Source organism: Ovis aries, chromosome 18 (genome assembly GCF_016772045.2).
Source record: "Ovis aries strain OAR_USU_Benz2616 breed Rambouillet chromosome 18, ARS-UI_Ramb_v3.0, whole genome shotgun sequence".
Classification (NCBI taxonomy): domain Eukaryota; kingdom Metazoa; phylum Chordata; class Mammalia; order Artiodactyla; family Bovidae; genus Ovis; species Ovis aries.
Window position 1 is genome coordinate 42,888,591 of NC_056071.1, and position 27,818 is coordinate 42,916,408.

Genomic DNA, 27,818 nt, shown 5'->3' on the forward strand with positions numbered 1-27,818 from the left:
CATATAGGAGAAATAAGTATTAACCTTTAAGCATATAGGAGAAATAAGTGTTAACCTTTAAGACTAATCATGTTAACCTTGGGTTAAATAAATTCCTTTCTTGCTTGTAACTCACTACACCCTCACCCTATAGGAATGTAACTTTATTTGGAGGGTGGTGCCTGGTTTAAGAAAAAACACCCTTGGAAAAAATAAGTTTTTTGGTTATCAGAAAGAAAGGATCATAAAATGTCAGCAGGTCTCACTCATGGCCAGAAGATGATGTAATATCCCTAAGACCTTTTTTTTATACATTTATGTGAAGCACCTGATTTTGATAAAGGTCAGGACTGCTGACCCCCGCGTGACTCTGTATTCATCCCTATGTGTAACAAAAGGTATATAAGCAAACCCAAAAATAAAGAAATCGGATCAGTTTCCGGAAAGACTGATTCCCTCATGTCGTTCTTTTCTGCTCCCCATTTTTCGGGCTGAATTCCCATCTGGAGCGTGGGTGCCCTCCAAGTCTACTTATTTGCCCCGGTTTTCAAGACCACGCGAGAAGGAGCCCAAGGAGGGGCACCTTCCGATATTCAAGTGGCACCGGCGGCCCAACGTAGATGGTGCAAATTCCTTGTCTTGGAATTTTATTGGTATCCCATGTAAACCAAGTTATTCAGCCCCCTTTTTCTCTCCTACTATTTTCTGGCTGAATTCCCATCTGGTACATGGGTACCCGCCAAGCCTACTAATTTTGCCTGGGCTTCTAAGATCGGACCGGGGGGGCCTCAGTGCCACCTCTCCTTCTGGAGAACGGGAAGACGCCTGCGGTCTATGTAGGTGGTGATTGGTATCCCATGTGAACCAAGTTATTCAGCCTCTTGTTCTCCGCTAATCTTCTAATCCCTTACTATCTGTAATTAAATAAGTTATTTCCAGAGACGCCGACTCCGTACCCACCTTCGAATCACCCTGGATCCACCAGGGCTGGACCCCGGCACTTTAGTTTCCATATGCTTCAGGAGACTGTCACTCTTCATTATTGTTGATACTAAGGTAACCTACAGTTTTGGCCAATGGGTCCCACAAAAGTAGGCCTTAAACCTACTATTCCTCAACACCAGGCCAAGAATCTCTTTGCTGTATTTTGATGTTTACTGTAAGATACCAAACTATATTCAGCCTTTTAATTGCCTTTATGTTGCAGATAAAGATGATACAACCCCATTAAGCCTCCTATATCCATCTCCCCATATACCTGAACCTCTGGTTTGCCTAAAATATTTCCAAGAATTTTCCAAGTTCTTTATTGTCTTTATGCTTAATATAATACTGTTGAGTTGGTGTTACTAAACAACTTGCTTGAAATAGAGGGGCTGGCTCTCTTTCATCTCCCTCAGGTTGTGACCTTTTTGGACTGTGTCAGTTCCAGTTGCCCTTGCTCCACACTCACTTTCTTGATTCCACGTGTGTTATGTGTGCATGCTCAGTCACTCAGCCCTGTCCAACTCTTTGCAACCCCATGGACTATAGCCCACGAGGCTCCTCTCTTGTGGAATTTACCAGGCAAGAATACTGGAATAGGTAGCCATCTCCTACTACAGGGGATCTTCCCGACTCGGGAATTGAACCTGCATCTCCTGTGTAGGCAGGTGGATTCTTTACCACTGAACCATCTGGGAAGCGATTCCACATGAATGGAGTTCAAATGTTGAAAACAGATGGAGAGTCTTAAAGACAAACAAGAAGAGACTTCCCAGCAAGAATAACCAAATCCATTCGTTAGGTCTGGGTGACACAGCTTGCGCTAAGTTGTCAAATACTTGGCTATGCACCAGTATAGTGTAGTAGTGTAGTAGGTGCTGACGTGGCAGGAGTATAAAAACACAACATGCTTCCTGGCATTTCTCTCTGTTGACTACTAAGATCACCAATATTTGGGTATAACTTCTTGAGAAAGCAAAACATGCATCCAGAGCTGTGCTCATCTGTGTCTCCTAGCTGTCCTCTGGACTGCTTATTTGCTAAAGTAAAAACCTTAAAGTAATAACCTTAATGAGGCTCTGACTTGACATTCTATCCAAACTTAAACTCATACTTGACTTTGTTATCTGGCTAAGTTCACACAAGGACTATACTCCTTTGGGAATAATTTCATATGTTTATAATACATAAAAAACAAGGGGAACTTTACGACACTATACTGCACACTTGTTTTTTAAAAATTAGAGGCCCGACCATTCCATTTGTATTTGAAAAGTCAAGAGATTGCCTAGTCATGACTCACGAACTCTCATTTTATTTAATGTTAGGATTTACCTGACTTCTTCTTCTTCTTGAGAATCATCTTCATCTTGTTCTACCTCATACTCTTCCTCTTCACTTTGACCCTCTTCTTCATCATCATCAACTTCATCATCCTCACCTTCCATACTACCTTCCATCTCATCATCACTTTCCAAGGATGGTCTCTGTCTAGAGGAGAGTCTTCTAGAACGCTGCTTTGGCCGACACTCTGGACAAAACCAGTCTCCTTCCGGCACAGTCTGATAAATCACATAAATGATCAGTAATCATCTCTCACTCAAAATCTCAATTCTAATCTGAGAAGCAGAAGAAGAAAAAAAAATACCTTGAGCTTTGGTCGAACACAGTAGGTATGGTGACCCCGATCACAGCCATCACAAAGTACCATGTTTTCAGCATCACCCTTCTTTCGGCATATCTTGCAACGGGCATTCAGTATAGATTTAGACCATATCACACTACGATCCAGGGTGGAGAGATGAAGAAAGACTTGGGACAGACTAGCAGAAGAAAGGAGAGACTCCCTCCAACGGTCCAGGACTGTTTTATAAGAACGCCCACTGTCACTGGCATCTTAAATGAAAGGCAAAGTAATTAAAACTTCCTAGGCAAACCCTGGACATCTCCTAGAACTATTTCTCTTGGTATTGTTAAATAGGTAAGAATTTAGAGTTCTTCTCTCCTAATACTTCACAAAAAGACCATATTTATATTAAAAACAAAAAATTCATGATAAAGAAAATTTGCTGAGCCACACCTTGTTATGACATGAAGAATTACTTAAATCTGTAAAACAAATGCTTGGGGATTTCAACAGTTAAAAGAGAAAAATAACTTAGGGCAATGTGTTCTCAATCTAGCAATCTAGTTCTTTGTATCAAATCTTGATCTTATTTAGAAAGTTGCCTAAATACAATAACAAGTCAGCTACTATTCATATGAATCAAGAATGTCACTGCCTCATTTGCAGATAAAAGACGGACTGCTCTTTAAGTTAAGTCTCAATCATATTTGGGGTATCTTTTAGGGCTAATGAAAATGCTCTGATGTTAGATAGCGGTGCATAACTGTACAATTGTGAATACATTAAAAACCACTGAACAGAACAATTTTAAAAGGGTGAATTTTATATATGTGAAATATGGTTCAATAAAACTGTTACTAAAAATATCAATTATGTATAAATGCCAACTATATTGCCTCCTGTATCTAAGAAAATATTTTTAAAATAAGATAAATTTAAAAAATGTTAATACCCCCTTAAAAATAACTTTCAGTACCAATTTTTATACAGAAACATTTGAATCTATTAAAAATCATTTGGATGCTATTAATCTAGCTAGTCTATCATTTTACATTGGCATGTGATACTGACCTCAAATTGATCTTCACTACTGCAACTACCTTAGTTTTCCTAAGACATTATACTTAACTGTAAAGTGCCTACCACATCACATCAAAATTCTGCAAGATATATCCTCAAATGGAATCTCATGGATAGCAGCATGACAGTTAAGAAAACATAGGCTATGGAGTCAGTCTGCCTTGAGGTGAGCACTAGCTTCTCTATACAGCTGGGCAAGGTACTTAAGGTGCCTCAGGTGCCTAGCAGTATGTGGCTAGCTTATACCGCTGATTAAATGAGATAATACACATAAGACATGTACACTCTCTCTGTCACAGTGTAAATACTACTATTGTTATTATTCCTGCATTGTATTTTCCCTCCAATATGCAGCATTTTAGAAGATATGAAACAAGTCTACTCTATGACCCCTGCTCTTAAGAAAATTTTAATATAGCTGGGAGGATGAAGATGTACACAATGAGGGGAAGTCATAAAGCAAGAGACCTATCAAACACCAGCAGATCTTGAACTTTTGTTTTGACTGTTAGGCAGAAGGGAGAGACAGGACATGAAACCTAGGGCCCACTCACTGTGGTCAACCTTCCCTTAAAAGTTAGGGCCCCAAAAGGCCGCACCTGTAAGTGTCAGGGTGGAAACAGGTACCACAAAGAAGGAAGCAGGCAAGGAAATCCGCTCATCTACAGTGTGATATTGGGTGGAAAGGGGAAATACATCTATTTTATGTAACTATAAGCAAAGCCTTGAACAGGTTTAAAACCTAAAAAAACACACGCTAAGATTTTAAAGTGGTCCAGGTGACCAGAGTTCTAGAAAAACATCTATTTCTGCTTTATTGACTATGCCAAAGCCTTTGATTGTGTGGATCACAATAAACTGCAGAAAATTCTGAAAGAGATGGGATACCAGAGCACCTGACCTGCCTCTTGAGAAACCTATATGCAGGTCAGGAAGCAACAGTTAGAACTGGACATGGAACAACAGACTGGTTCCAAATAGGAAAAGGAGTACGTCAAGGCTGTATGTTGTCACCCGGCTTATTTAACTTCTATGTAGAGTACATCATGAGAAATGCTGGGCTGGAGGAAGCACAAGCTGGAATCAAGACTGCAGGGAGAAATAGCAATAACTTCAGATATGCAGATGATACCACCCTTATGGCAAGAAGTGAAGAAGAACTAAAGAGCCTCTTGATGAAAGTGAAAGAGGAGAGTGAAAAAGTTGGCTTAAAGCTCAGCATTCAGAAAAATAAGATCATGGCATCTGGTCCCATCACTTCATGGCAAATAGATGGAGAAACAGTGGAAACAGTGTCAGACTTTATTTTTGGGGGCTCCAAAATCATGGCAGATGGTGACTGCAGCCATGAAATTAAAAGACACTTACTCCTTGGAAGAAAAGTTATGACCAACCTAGATAGCATATTCAAAAGCAGAGATATTACTTTGCCAACAAAGGTCCGTCTAGTGAAGGCTATGGTTTTTCCAGTGGTCATGTATGGATGTGACAGTTGGACTATAAAGAAAGCTGAGTGCTGAAGAATTGATGCTTTCAAACTGGGAGTCCCTTGGACTGCAAGGAGATCCAACCAGTCTATCCTAAAGGTAATCTGTCCTGAATATTCATCAAAGGACTGATGTTGAAGGGGAAACTCCAATACTTTGGCCACTTGATGAGGAGAGCTGACTCTTGAAAGGACCCTGATGCTGGGAAAGATTGAAGGTGGGAGGAGAAGGGGACGACAGAGGATGAGACGGTTGGATGGCATCACTGACTCAATGGACATGAGTTGAGTGGACTCCAGGAATTAGTGATGGACAGGGAGGCCTGGTGTGCTGTATTCCATGGGGTCGCAAAGAGTCGGACACGACTGAGCGAATGAACTGACCTGGTGACCTCAGGAATGGCAGAAACAACGGCAAATCTCTGCAATGAAGAAACTTCTGCAGATTAAGTTCTACAGAGTGAGTTAATAGTCAACACCCACAAGGCACATGTGGAAACAAAACACTATAAGCAAGAGCCTGCAGAATCTGATCCATAAAGAGGCATGAGACACAGAATTAGACACTATATAAAATAACTGTGTTTAACATGTCTTAAGAAATAAACACTTGAAAATATGCATAAATGACCAGGCCATTTGAAAAAGCATCTAGATCTCTAAAAATAATTGAGATTTATAACTCAATGAGAGAAGGAGAAAAATGGATGGGTCAAATGACTTCAGACAAAGCTAAAGAGAAATATTAGCAAAAAGGGACATAAATGCAATAATACAGTTCATGTGATTTACTTCCATCCTCTCATTTTGTGCTTCTCTTTATCCTAATTTTCTAATGTAAGTCTTCATGGAAAGTTCTGGCCAAAGTGGGACTCTCCAAGGAAGAAAGCAACAAGTGCTGCTAGTTCAAAGATCTTAGAGAAATATTTCTGGGTAAATCAGAGGGTATTCTTATTGGTAATGGCAAGAAATAAGATTGCAGAGACCAATGTGGAAGAATGGAAGAAAAATTACGACAAACCTTTGGAACATTGAAAGTCAGTTGACTGGTTCTTGACTCAACGGCTGGTGAAACTATGAGTTTTGATCAAAGATGTGTTTTAAGAAAATTAACCCAGTAGTAGCTCCATTTTTATCCTACCTACTCCAATCCATTTAAAATGTTCTAAATATGAAATATAAATGGATGTCCATATATTTCTATTTTCATATAACTACTTTAAAAAGGATAAAAAATAGTATATAAAATTGATTCCATTTTTTCTGTTAATTGTTTTCTCATCTTAAACTTTGCTTCTCTAGATTATACAATTCTCAAGGGCAGAAATGTCTTTCATTTTCCATTAAGCTAGCACAGATAAATTCCTCAAGATATTGCTAATTAAACGCATTTTACCAATATAAAATATTGGTAGATTCATATAATCAAATATCACACCAGGAGATTTTATGCTGTTAACTGCCACTATACAGTAATTCATGTCACCATGCCATGCAGGCTTCCCTAGGAAATAAAACAATGACTCTGCTACTCCAGAATTCACCCTGTGCTCATAAAGGAAAAAACAATGTGAATAAATACTATATGTAAAACAAGTACACGTAAATTCCATAGATGTTCATTCTTTAACAATAACTAAGTATACTAAGTTTCAACAATGTCAGTTTTTTATATAACAGGGTAAAAGAGTTTGATTAGCTGAGGTATGAAATGTATCAAGAGAAAGAAAAATTTTAAGAAGATTCATATGATCCAGTCAGTTTGATAAGCTTGCCCTCAACCCTATTCTCTCCAAAAAACCAAATTTAAGGTTTTTCCTTCAAAAGCTAAAAATGTAAATCAATATTCAACAGTAAAATAATAATTCCTTAAAAATATAAAATTCTTTAAAAAGTTAAATATTTATCATCTCTCACACTAGATTGATCTTCCTCTTTTTCTTGTCCCTTTTTTTTCTGTCTCCTTTTTTTGATCTTTATTAATTTCTGTGCTACCAAGTTTCAAATTGATAGTTAGTTTGACAATTTCCCCCCACAGCTTAAGGGTTTAACCATAAGCATGACTTAATAAATTATTAAATTATCAACCTGAAACAATTATCACATCTTACCTAAAATTAAGTGAAATATGATTATGTTCCCCAAGTTAAAAACGCCAAGTTTTATCAATGTGGTTGATCACTAGAATAAGAGGGACATCTAGAGAAGGTGGAACATAAGTAGAAATTTTATTTCTTACTTGATTCTTCAAGAAACTGAAATAATTTCTAAAGTTAAACTGGGAAAATTTCTACTATAGTTAATTTGCTATGTTGAAAAATTATCAAAAATAGGAAATTTTAATGTTTTCTATCTCAAACATTCATAAAGTGGAACACCCTTTTCTCTCCTGGATTAAGTACATATTCTTGATTATCTTTCTCCAGATATTTAGACTACCTTAAAACCCTAGAGGTATACTTCCATTTCCTGCTGTTTCATTCAAAATAGATCATTCAAAGGCTTAAAGAATTACAGGCACCAGTTCTATTAGCTTTGAGGCAGCAATGGTAGATGGTAACATCCATTATTACAAATGATCAACATCTTACTCTGACCAACATTTACAAAGTAAGGTAAGCTGAACACTTAGAAAATAAATAACGTAAGTTGAATTTGTCTTATTTCATTTATTTTTTCTTTTATATGTCTCAGGATGAAATGAATGTCTAAACACTGCTGTATACAAACAAGCATAGGGAACACTATAGTTCTCTGCTCTTGTATAATCTATTAGATGTAAACTGCAATGTCTCTCAGTGTCAACGTTTTCCCTTTGTCTAAATATTTAATAAAAGGTACTGATGAAACTGCAAACATATTAAATAATTTGATCCACCCTCACCAAACCTATAAATAGCTTTAATTGATGGCAATTTCAGAAGTGGAAAAATCAGCAGAATTACATTTTATTCCCATACCCCTTTTGGAATCACAGAATTAATATAATTAATAGTAGTAATAACATTTTATATTTGTAAGAGTCCTATGACTTACAAATAACTTTTAATTGAAATAACTGTAAATTCACATGTGTTTGTAAGAAACAATACAGAGATCCCTCATATACATAATTTGATTTTGACATAGAAAGTATTAGGAAATACTGAAGACAACAGTGATACAACAAACACAAATTTGAATCTTTGTGATTATATGTATTTTATTTCTTACAAACGTTACTTTCAATGTGAAAAGTGAGTTATTAAGCTCATGGTGGAATTACCAATTTATAAGAAAATTAAAATATGGACAGGTTTATTAGAACAATGAGATACTAACTACAAGTTCTTCATTTTAAAAATAGATGATTTACGAATATACTAATGTTTCAAGCACCATATATTTATGAAAACTTTGTTCTTACTACTCAAAACATTAACATACAAATCATTTTAAAAGGATTTTAGTCTACTCAAGACTCTCTCAATATGAGATCAAAAAGATAAGGTTTAAAACAACTGTTTCTTCTAGTACCTCACTATTGAGATATAAACTATCTCAATATAATGAATTATAAATTAATTCAGTTTTTCAGAAAGACCACAGCAAACTAGAGGCAGTTATGATATGAAAATTGATTTGGAACTTGAAACATATTTTCCTAAAAACATACGGATTATGTTTCCTAGATTAGTCCTAAAAGGCACATTAAATTTCATAACTACTGAAACATACTCACGACAGAATTATTTCTGTCATCCTAACCATAGATTGTAGAGCACATCCTCATCTATGTACCCTGAAACACTTGGTATTTCTGATGTAGCACTTCGTACACATGCTCAGGTGAGTGACCCACATTATTAAACCATACCCTTAATGGGGGGCATTTAAGTAGTTTCTTTGAGGTTCTGTTTTAAATGACAATACATTTATGTATAGTGTTTGATTATCCAGGGTCTGGCAAGTCACAGGACTTGGTAATCTCTTTGGAAGAAACATTCATAAAAGAGATGGACAGAAATAGTTAAACAGACATTCATTGAAATGAATGAATACCTAGAATAAATTTTTAAAGTATTATTAAATAAATCTCACCTGAAAGAACTTATATTTTAAATGAAAATGTAATCTCAAAATTTTCAAATTAGTTGATCAATTTTATTCTGTCAGCCAGTAAAGTTCTATTAATTAAGGGGTAATTGAAAAGCATTTAAAATAGAACATATTTTGAATTAAAAACAGATACTTACCAAGTGGAGCTTTTAGAAAACGCCTCTCAATACCCTGTTCTATTTGAAAAAGTGCCATTGCAAGATGATGAACCACGTTGCTCACTGACTGTGGTGTACTTGCATTGGTTGAGACAGTACTTGGAGATTCTGTTTTTATGCCCAAAAGTCTACAATTAAAACATTTAAGAGTTTATAGTACTTAAAACCACTATTAGATGAAACTTGAGTCCACTGACTTATCCAGATCCTTACTTATACCTGTGTAAGAAATGGTTTCCTCAACCTCTAGGAGTTCTCATAAGCCACCAGGAAAGGGAGAGAAAAACATGAATCAAGAGCTAAACTATCAAGTCATTTAGGCACATCACAAGGGCAAATACAGAGAGGAGGGAAGGTGGATGAGAGAAGGCTTAGAAGGCTTTAGGAAAGAAGCCTTAGATGGATCAGATGGGCCTTAAGGGAGGAGTAGCTCAGGCAGCTCATTTCTATTTCTCGTGCTTCAACTTTTACTTATAGCTGCCTCCTAACTAACTAGTTCCTTGGCCTCCAATCTTACTCCCTTTGCAATAAATCTCCATGTTGCACCTAAAATGATCATTTAAAAATGCAAGCCCATTTACTCAAAACCTGTATAATGTCTTCCCTCCCAGTTTTATATCCTTTCCACCTTTAGGTCTCAGTTTCACAGTCACTTCCTCTAGCATTTCCTTTGCTGTCTTCCATATTCTCCTATGTATCAATATTACATTTCCACTGGGTATTTACTTCTACCAGAACTCTGACACTGCTCTGTAATTGCTAGCTTAAGGTCCCTCCACCATTTCCTTCTACACAATAAACTTATCCTAAGGGCAAATGCTATCTGAAAATGTAAAAGTATCTGTCTATAGAGAAATCACTTCTGATTAATAGCTCAAATAATATTTTAGTCTGTTACAGTTTACCAAGTTTTCTTACAGAAAAGGAAAATGGATAATGTAAAGCTACTTTCTGAAATTAATAAAACTTTAAGTTCAAAGACTTTTTAAAAACTTGAATAACTATCATCACCCTAACAAGTTGTCTTTCGGCTGCTTTAGTACTAAGAGAGGTAACAGAGAACTTGCGGTTTACCAAAATCGTCATTTCAGTGGTTATAAATATTAATGTCCTCACAATAAGGTTTTAAGACAATTTTTTGAAGAAAAACAAACATTTTCTTAAAAACAAACATAAAATGGCAAGAAAAAGTGACAGTTACTTTAGAAAAATCCTTTTTTGTACCTGTCTTTTACTATGACCTTTGCTTGCTCATCAATTTCCATCTCCTCTACCTCTTCATTCACAGTTTTAATTATCCCATTTTCCTTGTTTTCCTCATTTAACAGCTCATACCGTCCACTTTCTAATGCTGACCTCCAGACGTGTCGGTCTGTAACCTGTAACAAAACTCAAATTTACTAACGCTGAAAAATGACATGTACTTTTCCTAAGAAGTATGAAGTTCAATGTACATATGAAAAATTCATGAATATTCTAGAACAGATTGTGAATCAAAAAGAGATCTAAAAATAAGGTTACTAAGTGGCCAAAATGGAGTTCATATTCATAGATGGAAGCTTTAATACCTTACTCTCTATATAGTGAAATTATAAATGACTCTAAGGTTGGTCACCTGACAGTAGTAAAAAGTGACAGATGATAGCAAAGGAATGAATAGAACACACATATCAAGCATGAATTACTTACAGATTTTAAAAAGGTAACAAAGAAACCAATAAACAAACCAGACTCAGCAGAGCAGGCAGGAGCTAGTCAAGGAAGAAGAAAATATCCTTATACATTTCAACATCTTGGATGAAAATACCGTAAAACAGATCTTTTTTAAATACCAAAAGCTAATATTAAAAAAGGTTTTAAGCAAGACTTCTATCTATCTATATATAATTTGATACAGGGAAATAAAATTATAAAAAATGCATCACTCCTGCTATTTATTCAGAACATACATGCCTTGACTATATCAAATAAGTTAACAAACATAAAATATCAAATAAGTTACCAAAATTCTGGTAATTAGGCAAGTTAAAAATGGGAACAGGTACAAACCTTGATTGCGCCTAATGTTCCTTGGTAGATTCTGTCTTCAATATCCAAAAGAAAATCTCTCAGCCTCAACTCAAGCTGTCTTTCTGCAGACATCTGGGATGGATCATACACACTGGAAGATCTTCCCCGACTATATGTAGGTTTGCTATCAGTTTGAGGTTTGTCTGAAATAGTTAGCAAACATCTTTATTATGATTTTCTTGTTAAAAAATGTAATTATCCATTTGACTGTATGATTGTGAGACAGTGGATATAAAAACTCTTAGTAAGTCCTCAAGTATGGGGAAAAAAGAAGCAAATGTTTGCACATCATTTATCTCATAAGGGACTTGCATCTATCCAACAGAATATATAAAGAACTCTTACAGCTCAATAAAAAGACAAATAATACAATTAAAAAATGAGCAAAGGATCTGAACACACTTTTCTTCCTTTCTCGCCTTTTTTTTTTTTTTTTTGCTGTGCCATGAAGCTTGCAGGATCTTAGTTTGATGACCAGGGATTGAACGCAGGCCCATGGCTGTGAAAGTGCTGAGTCCTAACCATTGGACCACCAGGGAATTTCCTTGAACACATTTTTCTTTGGCCAATAAAATCATGAAAAGATGCTCAACATCATTAGTCATTTGGGAAATGCGCATCAAAACCACAATGAAATACCACTTCACACCTCTACAATAGCTAGAATAAAAAAGTCTGATAACAAGCATTGAGAGGGGTGTGGAGAAATTTAACCTTCAATATGAAATAGTGAGCCACTTCAGGAAACAGTCTGATGACAGTTCCTCAAATGACTGAACAGAATTACCATAGTGTGTAGTGATAATGTGTGCATGCCAAGCTGCTGCAGTTGTATCCAACTCTTTGCAACCCCATGGACTGTAGCCCACCAGGCTCCTCATGGGATTTTCCAGGCAAGAATACTGGAGTGGGTTGCCATGCCCTCCTCCAGGGGATCTTCCTGACCCAGGGATCAAATCTGAGTCTCCTGCATTGCAGGCAGATTCTTTGCAACTTGAGCCACTGAGGAAGCCATATGATCCAGTAATTTCACTCTTAGGTATATACCCAAGAGAAATGAAAACATATGTCAGCAAAAATTTATACACAAATGCTCAAAGCAGCATAACAGCCAAAAGGCAGAAACAGTGGAAATGTCCATCAATTAACATATGGATAAGTAAAATGTACTAAAATGTAGTATACAATGAACATAAAGAGAATGAAGTACTGATATATAGTACAACTTGAATGAACCTTGGAAACATTATGCTAAGTAGAAGAAGCCTGTAACAAAAGACCATATATTACACAATACCAGTTTTGGGGATAATGAAAATGTTCTAAAATTGACTGTGTAAGATATCTAAGAATATGTAAAAAACTACTGAATTGTACACTTCAGGGTGAACTGTATGATAAATGAATTAAATCTCAAAAAAGCTGTTAAAGAATTGTGATCAACAATTTTTAGAGAACTAAAGTAGTCATGGTAATTAACCCTAAACTTAAGTTCATTCTACCTAGAAAACCCCATTTACACCTAAAAATGCCTTACTTCTCTTATTTGTCGTCAACAGACCAGCCAGCAAATAGGAAATACTGCTACCTGAACTGTCCTTGCAGCCCATCTGCTAAGGTGTGATCCTGAACAGAACCTGTCCCTGGACCCTCAGCTAATACCTTCAGTGAGTGACCTCACCCACTATTAGATCTCAAAACTCGATGGTAACCCTAGTGCCTCAAGTATTCAATCTACTGATCAAACAACGAGCTCAGAAAGAGTATGTAACTTCTCATATTGTTAAGATGTGTTTCTCATAATCCAAGTGGAACCAGGAGCATCTAGAAAACCTTATTTCTCTAACCAGCAAATTTCTCTAACTCAAGAACTGAGAGCATTGTCCAGAGGAAAGAGAAAGTGTTTTAAATACAGCTTTTGATAAGTCTGAAAAATGTTTACTCCTAAGCCAGAGATTACAGGAAAAGAAAAATAAAGGAAATAGGTTTCACTGAAAATTTACCTGAAAAATGAAATTTCTCTTCAGAAAATCGGGCTAGCTGTGCACATATTCTGCTTTTCTCTTGCAACAAAGTTTCCTTTAAGGCACTTTCTCTATGTCCTCTAGAGTTAAGGGCTTCAATCAGCTGATCCAGCTGTTCACAGGAACTGTAAAAGCACCACCGATTCGGCTTATGCACCGGTTTTGGCAGCTGCACAGTATCATCACACAGACTGTGGTCAATGCCGGAGGTAGATTCAGACGTCAAAGAATCTCCAGTTTTAGTGGATACCTGAGGTGCTTGAGACTGTACATTATTCTGAAATGATGAAGGTCTAGGCAACAGCATGTCTTCAGTGAGACCAGAATAATCCTCTTCAATAAACAATCCAGGAATAGAAGGGAAAATCCAATACCGCCTGTACATGCGGTCACGGCCCAAGGGAAAGATATTGGTACATGCTATGGCACTTTGGATTTTTTCTAAGAGCTCTTCCTCTTTTCGTTGGTGTTCCTGTTTTAAAGCTTCTTCCTCCTCAGCAGTAAGAGGCTCTCTTGTTACACAGTTGACCTCTTCTTGCCTCGTAAATTCTTTAAATCCATTTTGTCCCTTTTTTCCTGTCATTGAAACCATCATATTTTAATTTTTCACTAGAAAAACATGCCAAGCTACCCCAAGTTACTATATATTATGGAGTAAACTATGTGCCACTCCCACATACCCCCAATTTGTACAATGAAGTCCTAAACCCCAATGTGACTGAATCTGAAGACAGGGCCTTTAAGGAGGTATTTAAGGTCAGACTGATATCTTTAAGCAAGAGAAAGGGAGACCAGGGCACTCTCTGTCTCCACTTGTGGGTGAGGAAAGGTCATATGAAGATGCAGTGAGAAGGTGCTATTACCAGCTGAGAAAGGCCTCACCAGAAATTAACCCTGCTGGCACCCTGATCTTACACCTCCAGTCTCCAGGACTGTGATAAAACCTTCTGTCTCCATACTAGAGAGTGTGCCAGAGTCTGTCAGTTATTCTGCAAGATACATTCAGTCCTTCTTCTAAGGCAGAAGTTAGCAAACCACTTCTATGAAGGGCTAGGTTGTCAATATTTTAGGCTGTATGGGTCATGTGGTTTCCATCACAGCTACCCAACTCTGCCACCATAGGACGAAAGCAGTCACAGACAATATGCAAATGAATGAGCATGGCTATACTCAACAAACTTTATTTATGGTCACTGAGTCTGAATTTCATGTGATTTTCACATGTCACAAAGTATCACTCTTTTTAATTTTTTTCCCAACTATTTAAAAATGTAAAAACCCTTTCACAGGCTCATGCGTGATATTAAAACGGGGCAGGGTGGATTTGGCCAATGGGCTGTACTTTAACAACCACCGCTTTAAGGTAACAGAAGCCTTAATTATTAGCATGCACACAGCAATCCAACAGAGAAGGCAATGGGACCCCATTCCAGTACTCTTGCCTGGAAAATCCCACGGCGGAGGAGCCTGGTAGGCTGCAGTTCATGGGGTCGTTAAGAGTTGGATACGACTGAGCGACTTCACTTTCACTTTTCACTTTCATGCATTGGAGAAGGAAATGGCAACCCACTCCAGTATTCTTGCCTGGAGAATCCCAGGGATGGGGAAGCCTACTGGGCAGCTGTCTATGGGGTCGCACAGAGTTGGACACGACTGAAGCGACTTAGCAGCAGCAGCATCAGCAGCAATCCAAGAGAAGGACATTTCCCAGACCCTCTTTGCCCAGTAAATATGGCTACATGAGAAATTATTGGTCAAAGAGATGGAAGCAGAAGCACTGTCTGTAACCTCAGGGTTATGCCTCTTTTTCCCCTTTCCATAGACAGAACGGAGACAGGGTGATAAATCATTTTGGAACATGAGGATGGCAGCAAACCTTCAAGGATGACAGTACCAACAAGACAGAAGGAGCCTAGACTCGGCTGGCCTTTTACGCTATGTCGAAGCATTAGACTTCCCTCCTGTTTCAGTCACTGCCAAATTGTTTAAACGGTTGGGGGATATTTCTTCTCTTGCTTTTGACTGAAAGGGTTTGTGTAAGATTGGAATTATCTGCTTCTTTGAAATTTGGCAGAATTCACCATAAAGTCACTTAGGAATGATGTTTTCTTTATAGTAAGGTTTTTAATACTAATTTAAGATCTTTAACAGTTTAGGACCACTCACATTTTTAATCTTTGTATTAATTCATTTCTACAATTTGCAGTTTTTCTAGGATTTTGCTTTTTGCCCTCTATTTTCAAATTTACTGCTATTAAATTGTTATGTTGTCCCCTTATCTTTAAATTTCTACCCTATCTCTAGTTATGCTGCTTCAATTTTTAGTCCTAATTTTGTTTATTGTGACCCCTCACTCCCTAAAAGTCAATTCAACAAAGGTTTGTCTAGTTTGTGTCTTTTTCAAAGAACAAACTTTTGGCTTTGTTGTTTTTCTCTATTACAGTTTTATTTTCTATTAATTTCTACTTATATCTATTGTCTCCTTATATTGAGAGAGATTATTCTAGTTTTTACTTCTAACTTCTTAAATGAATGCCTAGAGCAATTTGCCTTTCTACTTTCCTAATATGTATTAAAGCTATAAATTTTCCTTTAAGTAGAGGGACTGTATCCAACAAGTATGGACTTGTATGGACTATATCCATCAACATGCAGTATTAATAAGCTTTAAATATTTTAAAATTTCTATTAGGGCTTCTCCTTTGAAACTCTAATTACTTAGAAATATGTTCTAAATTCTAATAGTGTAAGATTTGTTTTGGATTTCCAAATCAATTGCATTGTAGTCAGAGAATACAGCCTCCATGATATTGTTTAAGAGATTTTCTGTCCACTTACAATAATCATTTAAAAAATAATGTAAAAAAAGAGATACTGTCCAAATTAGAGGCACAGAATAAATTTAAGTATCTTAATAGTTATCAAATTAAAATGGTTAGAGATCCTCAGAAGTAACTTGTATCACAAGCTTTCAAAAAATGTATTTCTTTTGATCCAGCAACTTATGAGATTACTTCAAGGCAGCAGAGATTTCCATTCTCAGCAATATGACACCAGTTAAAGCATTACTGATCTTTGCATCTCTAGCATCTAAGAGGCATTCAATGCTGAACTGGTATACTATAGAATAAAAATTTCTACTTGGTCAACATAAAATAGCAAATACAAAAAATCAACAACACACCTTGGAATCACAAATGGAAGTAACCTAATAAATATTTCAGAATAGTGAATTAATAAAATGCCTTATCAATTAAAAACAAGCAAGCATGCCCTTAAGAAATTCTGTATTACCCCTTCTGCCTCTTTTATGTGGTCCCGGGTCATCTTCATCTTCAGTAACTGTATCTTGATCTTGTTCCTTTTGCTCTATTTCTTTGCTCTCAGTGCTAGTATCAAAATCTTCCCTTTCTTCCTCCCTTAAGAAGAAAAAAATATTTATAATTCCATTCACAAACTATTTATTGCCTGCATATGAAGGGCCAGGGTTTATCCTTCAGGAAGTAGTAAACAAGATAATACAGAGTTTATAGTCTTACAGATAATTATATAAATCATTGTAAAATTAAAATATGTAATAAATACTAAAAAAGAAGTAATTCAAAATGCTATGAAAGCATTTTGAGGAGAACTTGATCCCTAGTCTCAGGGATCAAGTAATGCTCGCTTAAAGAAGTGACATTTAAACTGCAAGACTAAGGAGGCTGGGAGGGGTGAGGTGGCAGGTAAGAAGAAATCGTTGTTTCTAGAAGAAGGAAGAACATGCAAATTCACTGAGCTCAAGGGAAAAGGAAGGAGCTTCTAATTTAGACAAGAAGGTAAACAAAAAAGACGCAATTTAAGATACGAATGAGAAAAATCAGGGCAAGATCATACTGGGCCTTGTAGGGCATTATTCAAAGAGCAATGGGGGTAGGTGGGGAGAAGCTACAGGGAAAAAGTGGAAGAGTTTAGAAAAGGGAAATGACATGATTAGAAGGTACTCTTGCTGCTATGTGGAAAATCATCTGAGATAGAAAGCAGATGAGGGGAGGTCAGTGAAGAGGCCACTGTAATTAGTCCAGGTAGCTGGCTGGGAGGTAATGGTGGCTCAGAGTATAAAAGGAGATAAGTAGACAAACAGTATCGGGGAGAAGTAGATAAATTCAGATACAGTAAGTACGAACAATATGGATGTTTTATCACTGTATTGTCCAAATCAAAACTAAAGTTGCATGGAATCTGAATTCCACCATTTATGTTCTACATTCAAAGAGTTTTACAAACTCAATGTATTCAGGAGCCAGAGGGATAATGTAAATGAGTGAGGTTAGATGAGTACAAACATATGAAGTGGTGGGATCTATTACATGCCTGATTTATTTTTTTTAAAAACTGAAGATATCACAAGGAAAAAATAATTGCAACTCTACAAGGCAATGAATATTAACTACATTATAGTAATCATTTAACAATATATACATTTATCAAATCATTATTTTATATACCTTAAATGAATTCACTATTTTATGTATAACTGACATAATTGGAAAAATGTTTGTAAAGTTTAAAAAAAAATTTGAGACATAGTTCACATACTATAAAAGTCACCATTTTAAAGTGTACAACTCAGTGGTTTTTAGTAATATTAACAAGGTTGTACAATTACTGCCTCTATCTAATTCATCATTTCAGAAGAAAAACTGGATAGCCATTTTCAATTCCTTTTCCCTACTGCCTCTGATAACCACTGATTGTACTTTCTGCTCTGGACTTGCCTATTCTGGACTTTTCCTATAAATGGAATACTCATATGGTCTTCTGTGATTAGCTTCTTTCACCTAGCATGTTTTCAAAGTTCATCCATGTTATAGCATGTATCAGAATTCCACTCCTTATTTCTGAATAACATTCTGCTATAAGGATATACCACAGAAGCAGTATATCATTTTGTTTATCCATCAACTGATGGACTGATGGGACATTTGGGTTGGACTGTTTTTTGGCTATTAAGAATAATGCTGCTATGAACTTTCATGTATACATTTTTGGGTGAATGTATGCTCTTAATTTTCTTGGGTACATACCTAGGAGTGGAATTGCTAGCTACATGGTAACATATGGTTTAGACTGTTTGATGAACTGTCAAAACTTATCCAAAGCAGCCACACTGTTTTACATATCCCTGTGAGCAATGTACGAGAGTTCTAATTTCTTTATTCTCACCAACATATGTTACCATCCCTCAAATGAAACACCGCCTTCTTAGTAAGTGTGAAGTATCTCTCATCGTATTTCCCTAATGACTAATGATGTTGAGCATCTTTTTACGTGCTTCATATAGATCTTCTTTGAAGAAATGCCTGTTAAAATCCTTTGCCCGTTTTTAAAACTGAGTTGTCTTTTTACTATTGAGTTGTATGAGTTCTTTTATACATTCTGGATGTCAGACCATCATCAGATATATGATTTATAAAAAATTTTTTCTATTCTCTGGGTTGTTTTTTTAACTTTCTCAACAGTGTTCTTTGAAGCACAAAGCACCAATTTTGGTGAAGTCTATTTTTTGTTTAGTTGCTTGTAGTTTAGGTGTCATATCTATTATTAACTTTTTTAAGGTATTCAAATAAACTCCTTAGAGTATTACTGATGGTCATATAAAATACAACTGTTCCAAGTTTGTGACCTATGATCTTGAAATGTAACAGGTATTTTTACATGTAAGTATAATCAAAAGTCAATACACTAAATTTGGAATACTGAGGTTCTTAGAATTTCTTTTGCAGATTTTATTTTACAGTGATTATTTCTGCTAATTTTGAATATGATTTGCCATCTACAATATAGGAAAAATTCCCACTTGTCTTCACAGCCAATCTTCACCCCTAATATGTCAATATGTAATAAAATACTTTAGGCAGTCACTGAATTATTTAAGGTGCTGACATCTTCTCCCTCCACCTTCTGTCAAAAGCTCCAATTTCCTCCTCAAAAAGCTTGAAGGAACTCTGTGAAACACAGAGTACAACTGTGATGATGGTGGTGGAAGGGAGAGGTACTATTAGTAATGCTGGAATGAGTTTTAGATTCCCTGAAAGTGCTTAAAAAAAAAAAAAACTAAACACATGTATATCTGAGGACTCTCTGTATGTAAACTTCATAGGCTTGCTGACACTATTACAAAACTACAGAAAATCAGTTTTCTAAAAATTTGGAAAGCAGTTGAGAGTTTAAGGTGCTGATTTTTATTCTTTATGTAGAGATAAGCAGTGTAATTCAAACCATACCCAACAGATATATCTGCGATTGAATTTCTTTGCTCATCTTCCTTTAGTTTTTCTTGTTTCTCCTTCATTTTTTGTTCTTGCTCCTTAAGTTTTTCTTCTTTCCTTTTACGAATTCTGAAAGTTAAAATAAAATATTACAGTCAATATGATACTTCTAACTTTTTATCTTTAACCATTCAATTACAGAAAATGCTCCAAATGTTATCACAAAACTATAAAGTAATCTATTCATAACCTTTCAGTGGTAAGCCAGTGCCACATTACAGCCCAACATGGTTTTATTTTTTTAATAAATTTTATTATTATTATTATTATTTTTTGCTGTGCTGTACAGCATGTATGGGATTTTAGTTCCCTGATCAGGGATTGAACCCATGTCCCTTGCATTGGGAGTGTGGAGTCTTAACCACTGGACTGCCAAGAAAGTCCCCAACATGTTTTTAGAGGCAAAGAAATAAACAGCTTTCAAATAAATAAATAAATAAATAAAATTTAAAAATTAAAAAGAAAAGAAATAAACAGCTTTCATTAGCACAATGGACTATAATTATCTCTCACCTAGCAGCTGCTTCTTCCCTCTCTTTTCGATGTTGTTCTGCTTTTAACTCCCGGAACTCCTGCTTTGCTTGTCTTAATATGTCAACATAATCTTCAATGAAATCTCTAGTAGAAACTAGGGTCAGTAGTTTCCCACAGAGAGCATGAAGTATCTTCATCTTTTCTCCTGCCAAAAATTGGTAAAAAACTTCTAGATTATCAATAACAAGAAAAAATCTAATTTGTGGCTCAATGTGAAAATATTTAATAAAGACTAGGGAAGAGTCTCTTAAAATCAACTAGGCTAGTGGCATTTATGGAAAAAAACAACTTTGAATGCATTTCAAATACTAATAACTACTAGTTAAACAGACATGACAAACTTTCTAATTGCAAAGAGTTAATTTTTAAGTTTTAATTTTAGGGTTATGTAGCTTATGTATGAAGTTCAAATCAAAACTAAGTTATAAGCACATGAGACACAAAACATGGATTCGATCCTTGGTACGGGATGATCCCTTGTAAGAAATGGCAACCCAGTCTAGTATTCTTGCCTGGAGAATCCCTTGGACAGAGGGAGCTTGGCAGGCTACAGTCTACACGGTTGCAAAGAGACATGACTAAGTGACTGAGCACGCATACATGCACACACACACACACACATGCACAAATGGCAATAGGCAAACTGCTACTCAGAAAAGACTGTACAAAAACACTACCATAACTTTTAAAAATTATATGAATGTTAGATCAACTATACCACAATAAAAATTTTTTAAACTACATGACTCTTAGGAATTAAGTACTGTTATTATATGTTTCCTTAAATAAGCATAATAAATTCAATACTACATACTTGTACATTACAATTTTTACTTTTATCTATAAAAGGAAGTAAAAAATAACTCTTTATTTTAAATATTGTGCCTCACTGCTCAAACATTTAGTCAACTGAAAGTTAGAATTCTGCAGCTACAGCTTACATTTCTGATATATTAATAAATAAAAATTAAAGCTAGCTAATTCTCACAATCCTTCTAGACTTACTAGATGTAGTAAACTAACCACACATTTTTAAAGTAATAGAAAATCCAAAGAAAAAAAAGACAAGAAAATCATACATAATTAAAGCTAATATGAATAACAACTATAGTTAATTTAGGTCACCATTTGTATTCTGACATTTTTTTTTAAAGAAAGACTGCTTTCTTTCTTTCTCTTTTAAAACTGAGTGTCATCTAAAATTTTCTCATCAGCTACCGAGTATTCTGGGCATAAGTAGGAAGGTTATACAAATTCTAACTTGCAAAGTTTACCTGGTGTCAAATCATACACTGAAGTGCTTGACAGTTTCTTCACTAGGCTGGGGTTGCTCAAACGAAGCTCCATGCAGGCATCATCTGTAGCATCAAACCCTCCTCGTTTCTGATACCTGTACTTCGCATTTGCTGATGTTACATCAGCACCTGAAGCTAAGATGTGTAGTCTGAGGATTTCAGAAAGAGTGCAGCTATCGAGATCCAAGCTTTTCAAACTGCAGCCTATAGTCGTTAAAAATGAAACAGTCATTTAGAATGTAAACAATAAATCCTCAGTAATGTAAAATATACCTTTATAAAAGTAAAAAGGCAATCAAAAAAAAAAAAAAAAAACCCACACATACCCTGATGCAACTGCGGCCATGCAGCTGCCAAAGATGCAACTGCAGACAGTGCAGATTTTGTGGGGTCTGTATCTTCATCCAAAGCCTCTGTTAGATCTTTAAGGAAATAAATACTTTATTCTAGTGCAAATCAAAGCTTGAATATCTGGGAATAATGCCCTTTTAAAATGATGAAAGAAACAGCAAACAGCTTAACATTCAGGAACCTCAAAAGAACTGACACTAGGAACCACAAGCATCATTCACATTCTGCCTAGGCTCCAACTAAAACTATAAATCCTAAGACATGTACTACACACTAATTTTCCCCTTACTTAACATAGAGAAGACAATTTCCAAGTTACCAACAAGATACACATACACATTCCCAAAAAAATGGTAAAATACACTTTAAAATGAAAGACAAATTTCCTTGCTCAATATAACTTTAAAAAAAAGTCTACTTTGAAAATCAAAATCTATTTGAAGATATCCAAATTTTTCATAAATATTCAATTACGAATACTCAATCATAACAAAGTATAAGTTGCAATCATCACAAAACCAACACAGAAAAAGAGCTAAAAGAACTTAAAGACAATACTACTGTCACTTAACCACAGATTTATCTCTTCATTTAAATTGCCTGTTTTTACTTTGAAAACTCTGATCCATGAAACAATAGGAAGATATCCCTGTATTTTCTAAGTAAATTGCTTCAGCTTTGAAAACAGTGCTTAAGCTACAAATAGAACCAAAGAGCAAGTCTACTGACACAAATATATTTAAACCATTAGGATATATAATTATTCCTTACATAGATAATAAAATTAAAATGTCACCAATGAAAAAACTTTAAGCTGATAAAAAGCCCTTCTGCTCTACCACAGTAGACACAGCTTCAGACTAAGTCTCAGATAATGTAAACTCTACTCTTAGCTCTGTCCATCCCTAGTTCCTACTTATGTATCCTTTAAATCAGGCACTTAATTGGCTTCATTTTTTTTTATAGTGCTAAGTCAAGATCAGCAGTTTTCAAATTCTTCAAGTATTTCTTGGAAGCACCATATAAAGTGAATGGAGATGATAATCCTGCTCATCCATCTTTTCAACTCTCCTACACTAGCAGGGAGGAATCCCTGCACAATCTGTAGGCCTCCATGGATTAGAGCTGGGAAATCACTGAGCTAACCTGGTTCTGTGGTTCCTTCATTTTCTACTTTATGATTCCCTCCTCAAAGTTCAGAAGCTGAAAAAATGAACCTTAGAGAAAAGAAGTGCTGTTCTTTACTGAAGGAAAAAGGCCCTTTGGGATTATGTCTGATTACAGCTACTGACAATTCCACGGCATTTGAAGCATAAACAGTACCACACAGGAGAAGTTACCTAACTAAATGTTACATATATACCTAAGTTATTTTTACAAGGCCATGAATTTAGTTGAAATGACAGACATTATAATGTTCCTCGCCAGGGAAATACTAGATGTAAAACTTTTTTCAATTTTCATTTTACATATAAAGCCAAACAAATTTAAAATTAATATAGGCACTCTAAAATTAACAAGTCCTAGTTAAAAAGCTGTATAAGTGTACTGGCTCTCTTCCTTTGCAGCAATTCAACTTATTTTATCTATAGTAAGTAATAATTTCCTAGGACAAAGGCTGTAAAGGCCTCAGGAAATGGACAACCAACAACATGACAATTTACTTTTAGTTGTGTTCAACATACTAAAATACATATTCTTCAACTCAACTATCTACCAAATTGCTCTTTCAAGAAACCATAAATATCATTCTAGGATTTATTTGCTGAGATAGTCACTTGGATACATCATACCAAGAGAATACAGCTGAACTGTGTGGGGGATGACCACCTGAAACAGATACATTTATCATAATCTAGAATCAGGTACACATAATTTCAACACTAAACAATAACATCTCAGCAACACACAAAACTATTACATATCAGGAGAATGCTTCTGTCCCTATACTTGTGAAATGCATTGAAGTTCATGATGTAAGACTAAAGAGAGGAAATGATATTTATAATGTAAGAGTTAAAAAACTACTGGTCAAAATTTCTAGATTTGATATAAAAAGAAGGAGGCCAAAAAAATTACATGTTCTTGACAGATAATTACTTCTTTGCCATATTATAAGGTAATAAAATGTAATCATTATGAGGCTCCAGTCCAGAGAGCCTGAGTTTGTATCCATCACTTCTTATTAACCACATGTCTTTGGGCAAGTTAATTAAACTCCTTAAGACTAAATTTCTTTTACATATAAAGGCAGAAAATAATTACATCTTCCTTATAATGGTGGTATGAGGATAAAACAACACATATATGGTGTCTTACTAGTTACACAATCACTTACTCTCTACGTGATCTTCAGTAAATGACTTCACTGAACCTCATGTTTTTTCATCATTGAGGTAAATACATGCTTTTATTGTTTGCCCAATTTCCCCATTTCTAAAAGGAGCAAGAAACACCTTACGTAAGGCCAGCTAATAAAGAAGTAAATAATATTAAATCCCATGTGATTATTCAGGTGCTTTCAGGAAGACTACGGAAAAGCCTTTTTGTTACTGAGATGGGAGAATATATGAAAAATAGCTGGGGGAACAGTCTGGGGCCCTTAATGAAACTGAAGTCACCATTTAAAATGTGGTAATAGGCAAATGAGAGAAGGGTGAAATTTTTGAAGTAATTTTTTCTCCCTCCATAACATTTAAATAGTTCCAAAAGAAGCAGTATTAATGGTCAATATTTATTCTGAGGTAGACTTTATAGACAGCTGGTATAGGAGGAGAGCTATAAAAATTACAGGAACAACAAATCATGAATAGAAAATAAAATGGCAATACAAACATCAACAGCTACATATATTTTTCCTTTATATTAGCTGCTTTTCCAAGACAACTTCCTTTTGACCCCACTTTTTATCATTAAGGCTTCCAAAACTACAAAATTCACCTAATTCAAATCCTGAATTAAAGAAAGCTTTATGTCTTGTATTAAGGTCAGAATTTGGTCAATAACCCTGTGATGTTATTGGTCATTAAGACAACCTAAAGGCTAAAAGAATGAATATATGTTACACTTAGATCATCCATCTTTAGTGGTGGTACTTATCATTAGAAAATCTTTGGATGTTTTATAAACGGATATACCCCTCTCCCTTCCCTTTTATGAAATTGACTAAATTATCTGAGATGACAACGAAGACCACATTGCTAAAATGGCCTTGATAAGGGAGCTATAGTGATTAGCACTCAAGCAAGAGAATGTATTTTGCTTGAACTTAGGCTGCAAAATCAAAAGACAAATGAACTGACTACATCCTCATGACTCTATTGCTCCATCGACCAGGCATAAAGGAATTAGCTCAAATTATCTAAGGCCAACCATGCTACCTGAATGGAGGAATGTTCCATTTTTTTTCCTACTAAGATTCTGCTATCAAGATGGCTCCAAACTATTTATCGTGTATTTCTACGTAATACACTTAAGTTTATTTAATGGTCCTATCTCATAGGTGGCAAAATTCACAGAGAATATTATTCAGGAAGTCAAATCAACCTGTTAATATAAATGCTTAACAATTCCTCTGATTGAGGTAAATCCTAAATAAAATCCTAAATAAAACAGTAAACTTTAATACAGAGTAGAGTTACTCTGTATTAAAAATAAACAAGATTTCCCCAAGAATTATTCCTACATTAATATGTACCATACAGACTCAAGATACTTAACTGTATAGAAATTAAAGAGCGAAATTTCTAGTTCAAACTAGCAAAATTTAAAAAAATTAAATGTTACTTAACTCTGATCTAAAAATTATCAGATATGAAATGAAATCAGTAATACTTTTAACTTAAAATATTAATAACAACAACTGAAGTATTTTCTTGGATGGGGACAAAAACTCAGTGCTATTCAGTAAATTTCTTGGAATTACAGATACTGGTCAATGAAATTTGTAAGGTTCCTAAATCACAGGAGAAATCTAAAGGAATAAAAAACAAACGGGGTGGGGGTTGCAGCATTTTTAAGGTCATCAGAAACAGGATATATTAAAACAAAGCTTTTGTAAAACAACTGATAATATGTTGCTAGTATATGACTCAAAAATCAAGTAACTTGAACAACCATGTTTTATAACTGTAAAAGCCAAGTTAATTTAAAATTTAAATAATCAAAAGTTTATTTCACTACAAAGCTACTATCAGCCAGCAATAATACTGAATTCTGACCTTTGGTGTCAGCATCAGTTATTTGCTCTTTGGCTACTTCCTCTTCTTCTTCAGCTATCGCCTGGAAGATGGCAGTCAGGAAGAAAAAAAGCAATTCACATAGTGGGCCTTCACTGTCATTTCCTACAAGAGCTTCCTCTAACACTTCTGTGAATAAAATGTTTAAAATGAATTTAAAGTTCTGGTCACGTACTGGAAAAACAACTCCATTGGAACAATAAACATTTTAATCAACAATACCCTGTGTAACTATTTTCTTAAGTGCCCATCAGGTAAAGCCAAGTATTATTATTTAAGGCAAAATCACAAAATAATTTTTAGTAATTACAACAAAATCATAAGCCAAAAATCACTGCATTCAAAGAAAGTCAAATTAGCCTCAGTTGATACAATATTTCAGCTAAATTTAAGCCTGAGATGCAAATTAGTCATATATTAAAAATTATAATCTTACTCTAATTTGAGTAATCACACCAAAGATATTATTGTTGTCCCAGTGTTCTCAAGAGCTATGTGGGACATGACTGTTTACAAAATAGTACACATAAGAGGTAATCATCAGCATTAGCTGTAATCCTAATATTGTGTTCAGGTCATAAATGTTTCTCATCTAATTCACCTACCCTAAACGTCTTACCTCAACCAGCGTTGTTTAGACCTTCTTGATCTGTAAGGCACAGTGATTCATGCCTCACCTAGCTCATAAAGAAAAACTAAGGGAAAGTGAAAGCCCTCCTGAAGAATGTAGTCGATAAAATAAGAGTGGCATTAAAATTCTTTTAGAATTTTTATTTGGATCTAAAGAAGATTATTTTTCTATTGGTTAGCTAAAAATCTAAAATGGGATCTAAAGCCCTTCTCATACTAATTTAGCTCTTATGAATGATGTACATACAAAGTAACAGTATGTAAGTGCAGAGGAGAAGCAATCACAAGTTAAAAGTTAGGCAGTAATTTATCTTCAAATATGGCTGTCAATCCCTCCCTTCCCTGCACTTACATACCATGCCACCCTCAAGAAATGAGGTCTATTCCTTCACCCCCTTGAATCCCAGCAGGCCTAACTAATGGAATATGGCAGAAGCAAGGCTTGCCAGTTCTAGGCCTGGCCTTTAAGAAAAGTGACAGCTTCTGTTTCCAGCCCCTTGGAGCACTCAGCTGCCACACAGGAAGTACAGGCTACTCTGATGAAGCGGGACACCATGTGGAGGAACACCGAGGTTCCAGGCATGCATGTGAAGAAGCCACCTTGAACATCGAGCCAGGTGAGCCTTCAGGTGACTCCAGTCCCAGCCACTGTGACTGTAATCACATGAAGGACCCCAACAGAGGCCTGGATAGCTGGGTCCAGTGACTCCATAGAACTTTGAGAGAGAATAATTTGTTCTTTTAAACCACTAATTTTAGGGTGAACTATCACACAGCAATAGCACTTGCCTAGGGTCACTCCCTCAGGAAACTCATCTTGAAGATCAAAAAGCTCCCCAAATGCATTAAGGAACTCCAAAACCATCAGAGCATCACCAAAGATTTCAGGAGGTAGTCTAGTTTTCACTGGAGTTGGTTCTGGAAGTTCCTGCAAGATTAAACAATTTATGTAA

The 27,818-nt window shown here is 35.6% G+C and overlaps 1 protein-coding gene across 3 annotated transcripts in view; it reads right to left on the reverse strand.

Moving 5' to 3' along the window:
- The window catches only part of BAZ1A (bromodomain adjacent to zinc finger domain 1A), an 88,970-nt gene that overhangs the window by 11,526 nt on the left and 49,626 nt on the right, over nt 1-27,818 (reverse strand). Inside the window, exons 11-23 of one of the 3 annotated variants that reach the window (XR_009597101.1) lie at nt 27,655-27,793; nt 26,218-26,364; nt 21,973-22,068; nt 21,626-21,850; nt 20,331-20,496; nt 19,773-19,886; nt 16,801-16,925; nt 13,486-14,082; nt 11,462-11,625; nt 10,637-10,791; nt 9,392-9,540; nt 2,612-2,859; nt 25-2,525 (exon numbers count right to left, since the gene is read on the reverse strand). Coding sequence is in view for 2 of the 3 variants with exons in the window: in XM_015102005.4 (XP_014957491.3) it covers nt 2,299-2,525; nt 2,612-2,859; nt 9,392-9,540; nt 10,637-10,791; nt 11,462-11,625; nt 13,486-14,082; nt 16,801-16,925; nt 19,773-19,886; nt 20,331-20,496; nt 21,626-21,850; nt 21,973-22,068; nt 26,218-26,364; nt 27,655-27,793 (2,552 nt within the window). In the remaining variant the exon portion in view is untranslated. The remainder of the gene's footprint in view (nt 1-24; nt 2,526-2,611; nt 2,860-9,391; nt 9,541-10,636; nt 10,792-11,461; nt 11,626-13,485; nt 14,083-16,800; nt 16,926-19,772; nt 19,887-20,330; nt 20,497-21,625; nt 21,851-21,972; nt 22,069-26,217; nt 26,365-27,654; nt 27,794-27,818) is intronic. The other 2 variants (XM_015102005.4, XM_042235681.2) reach the window with 2 other exon arrangements.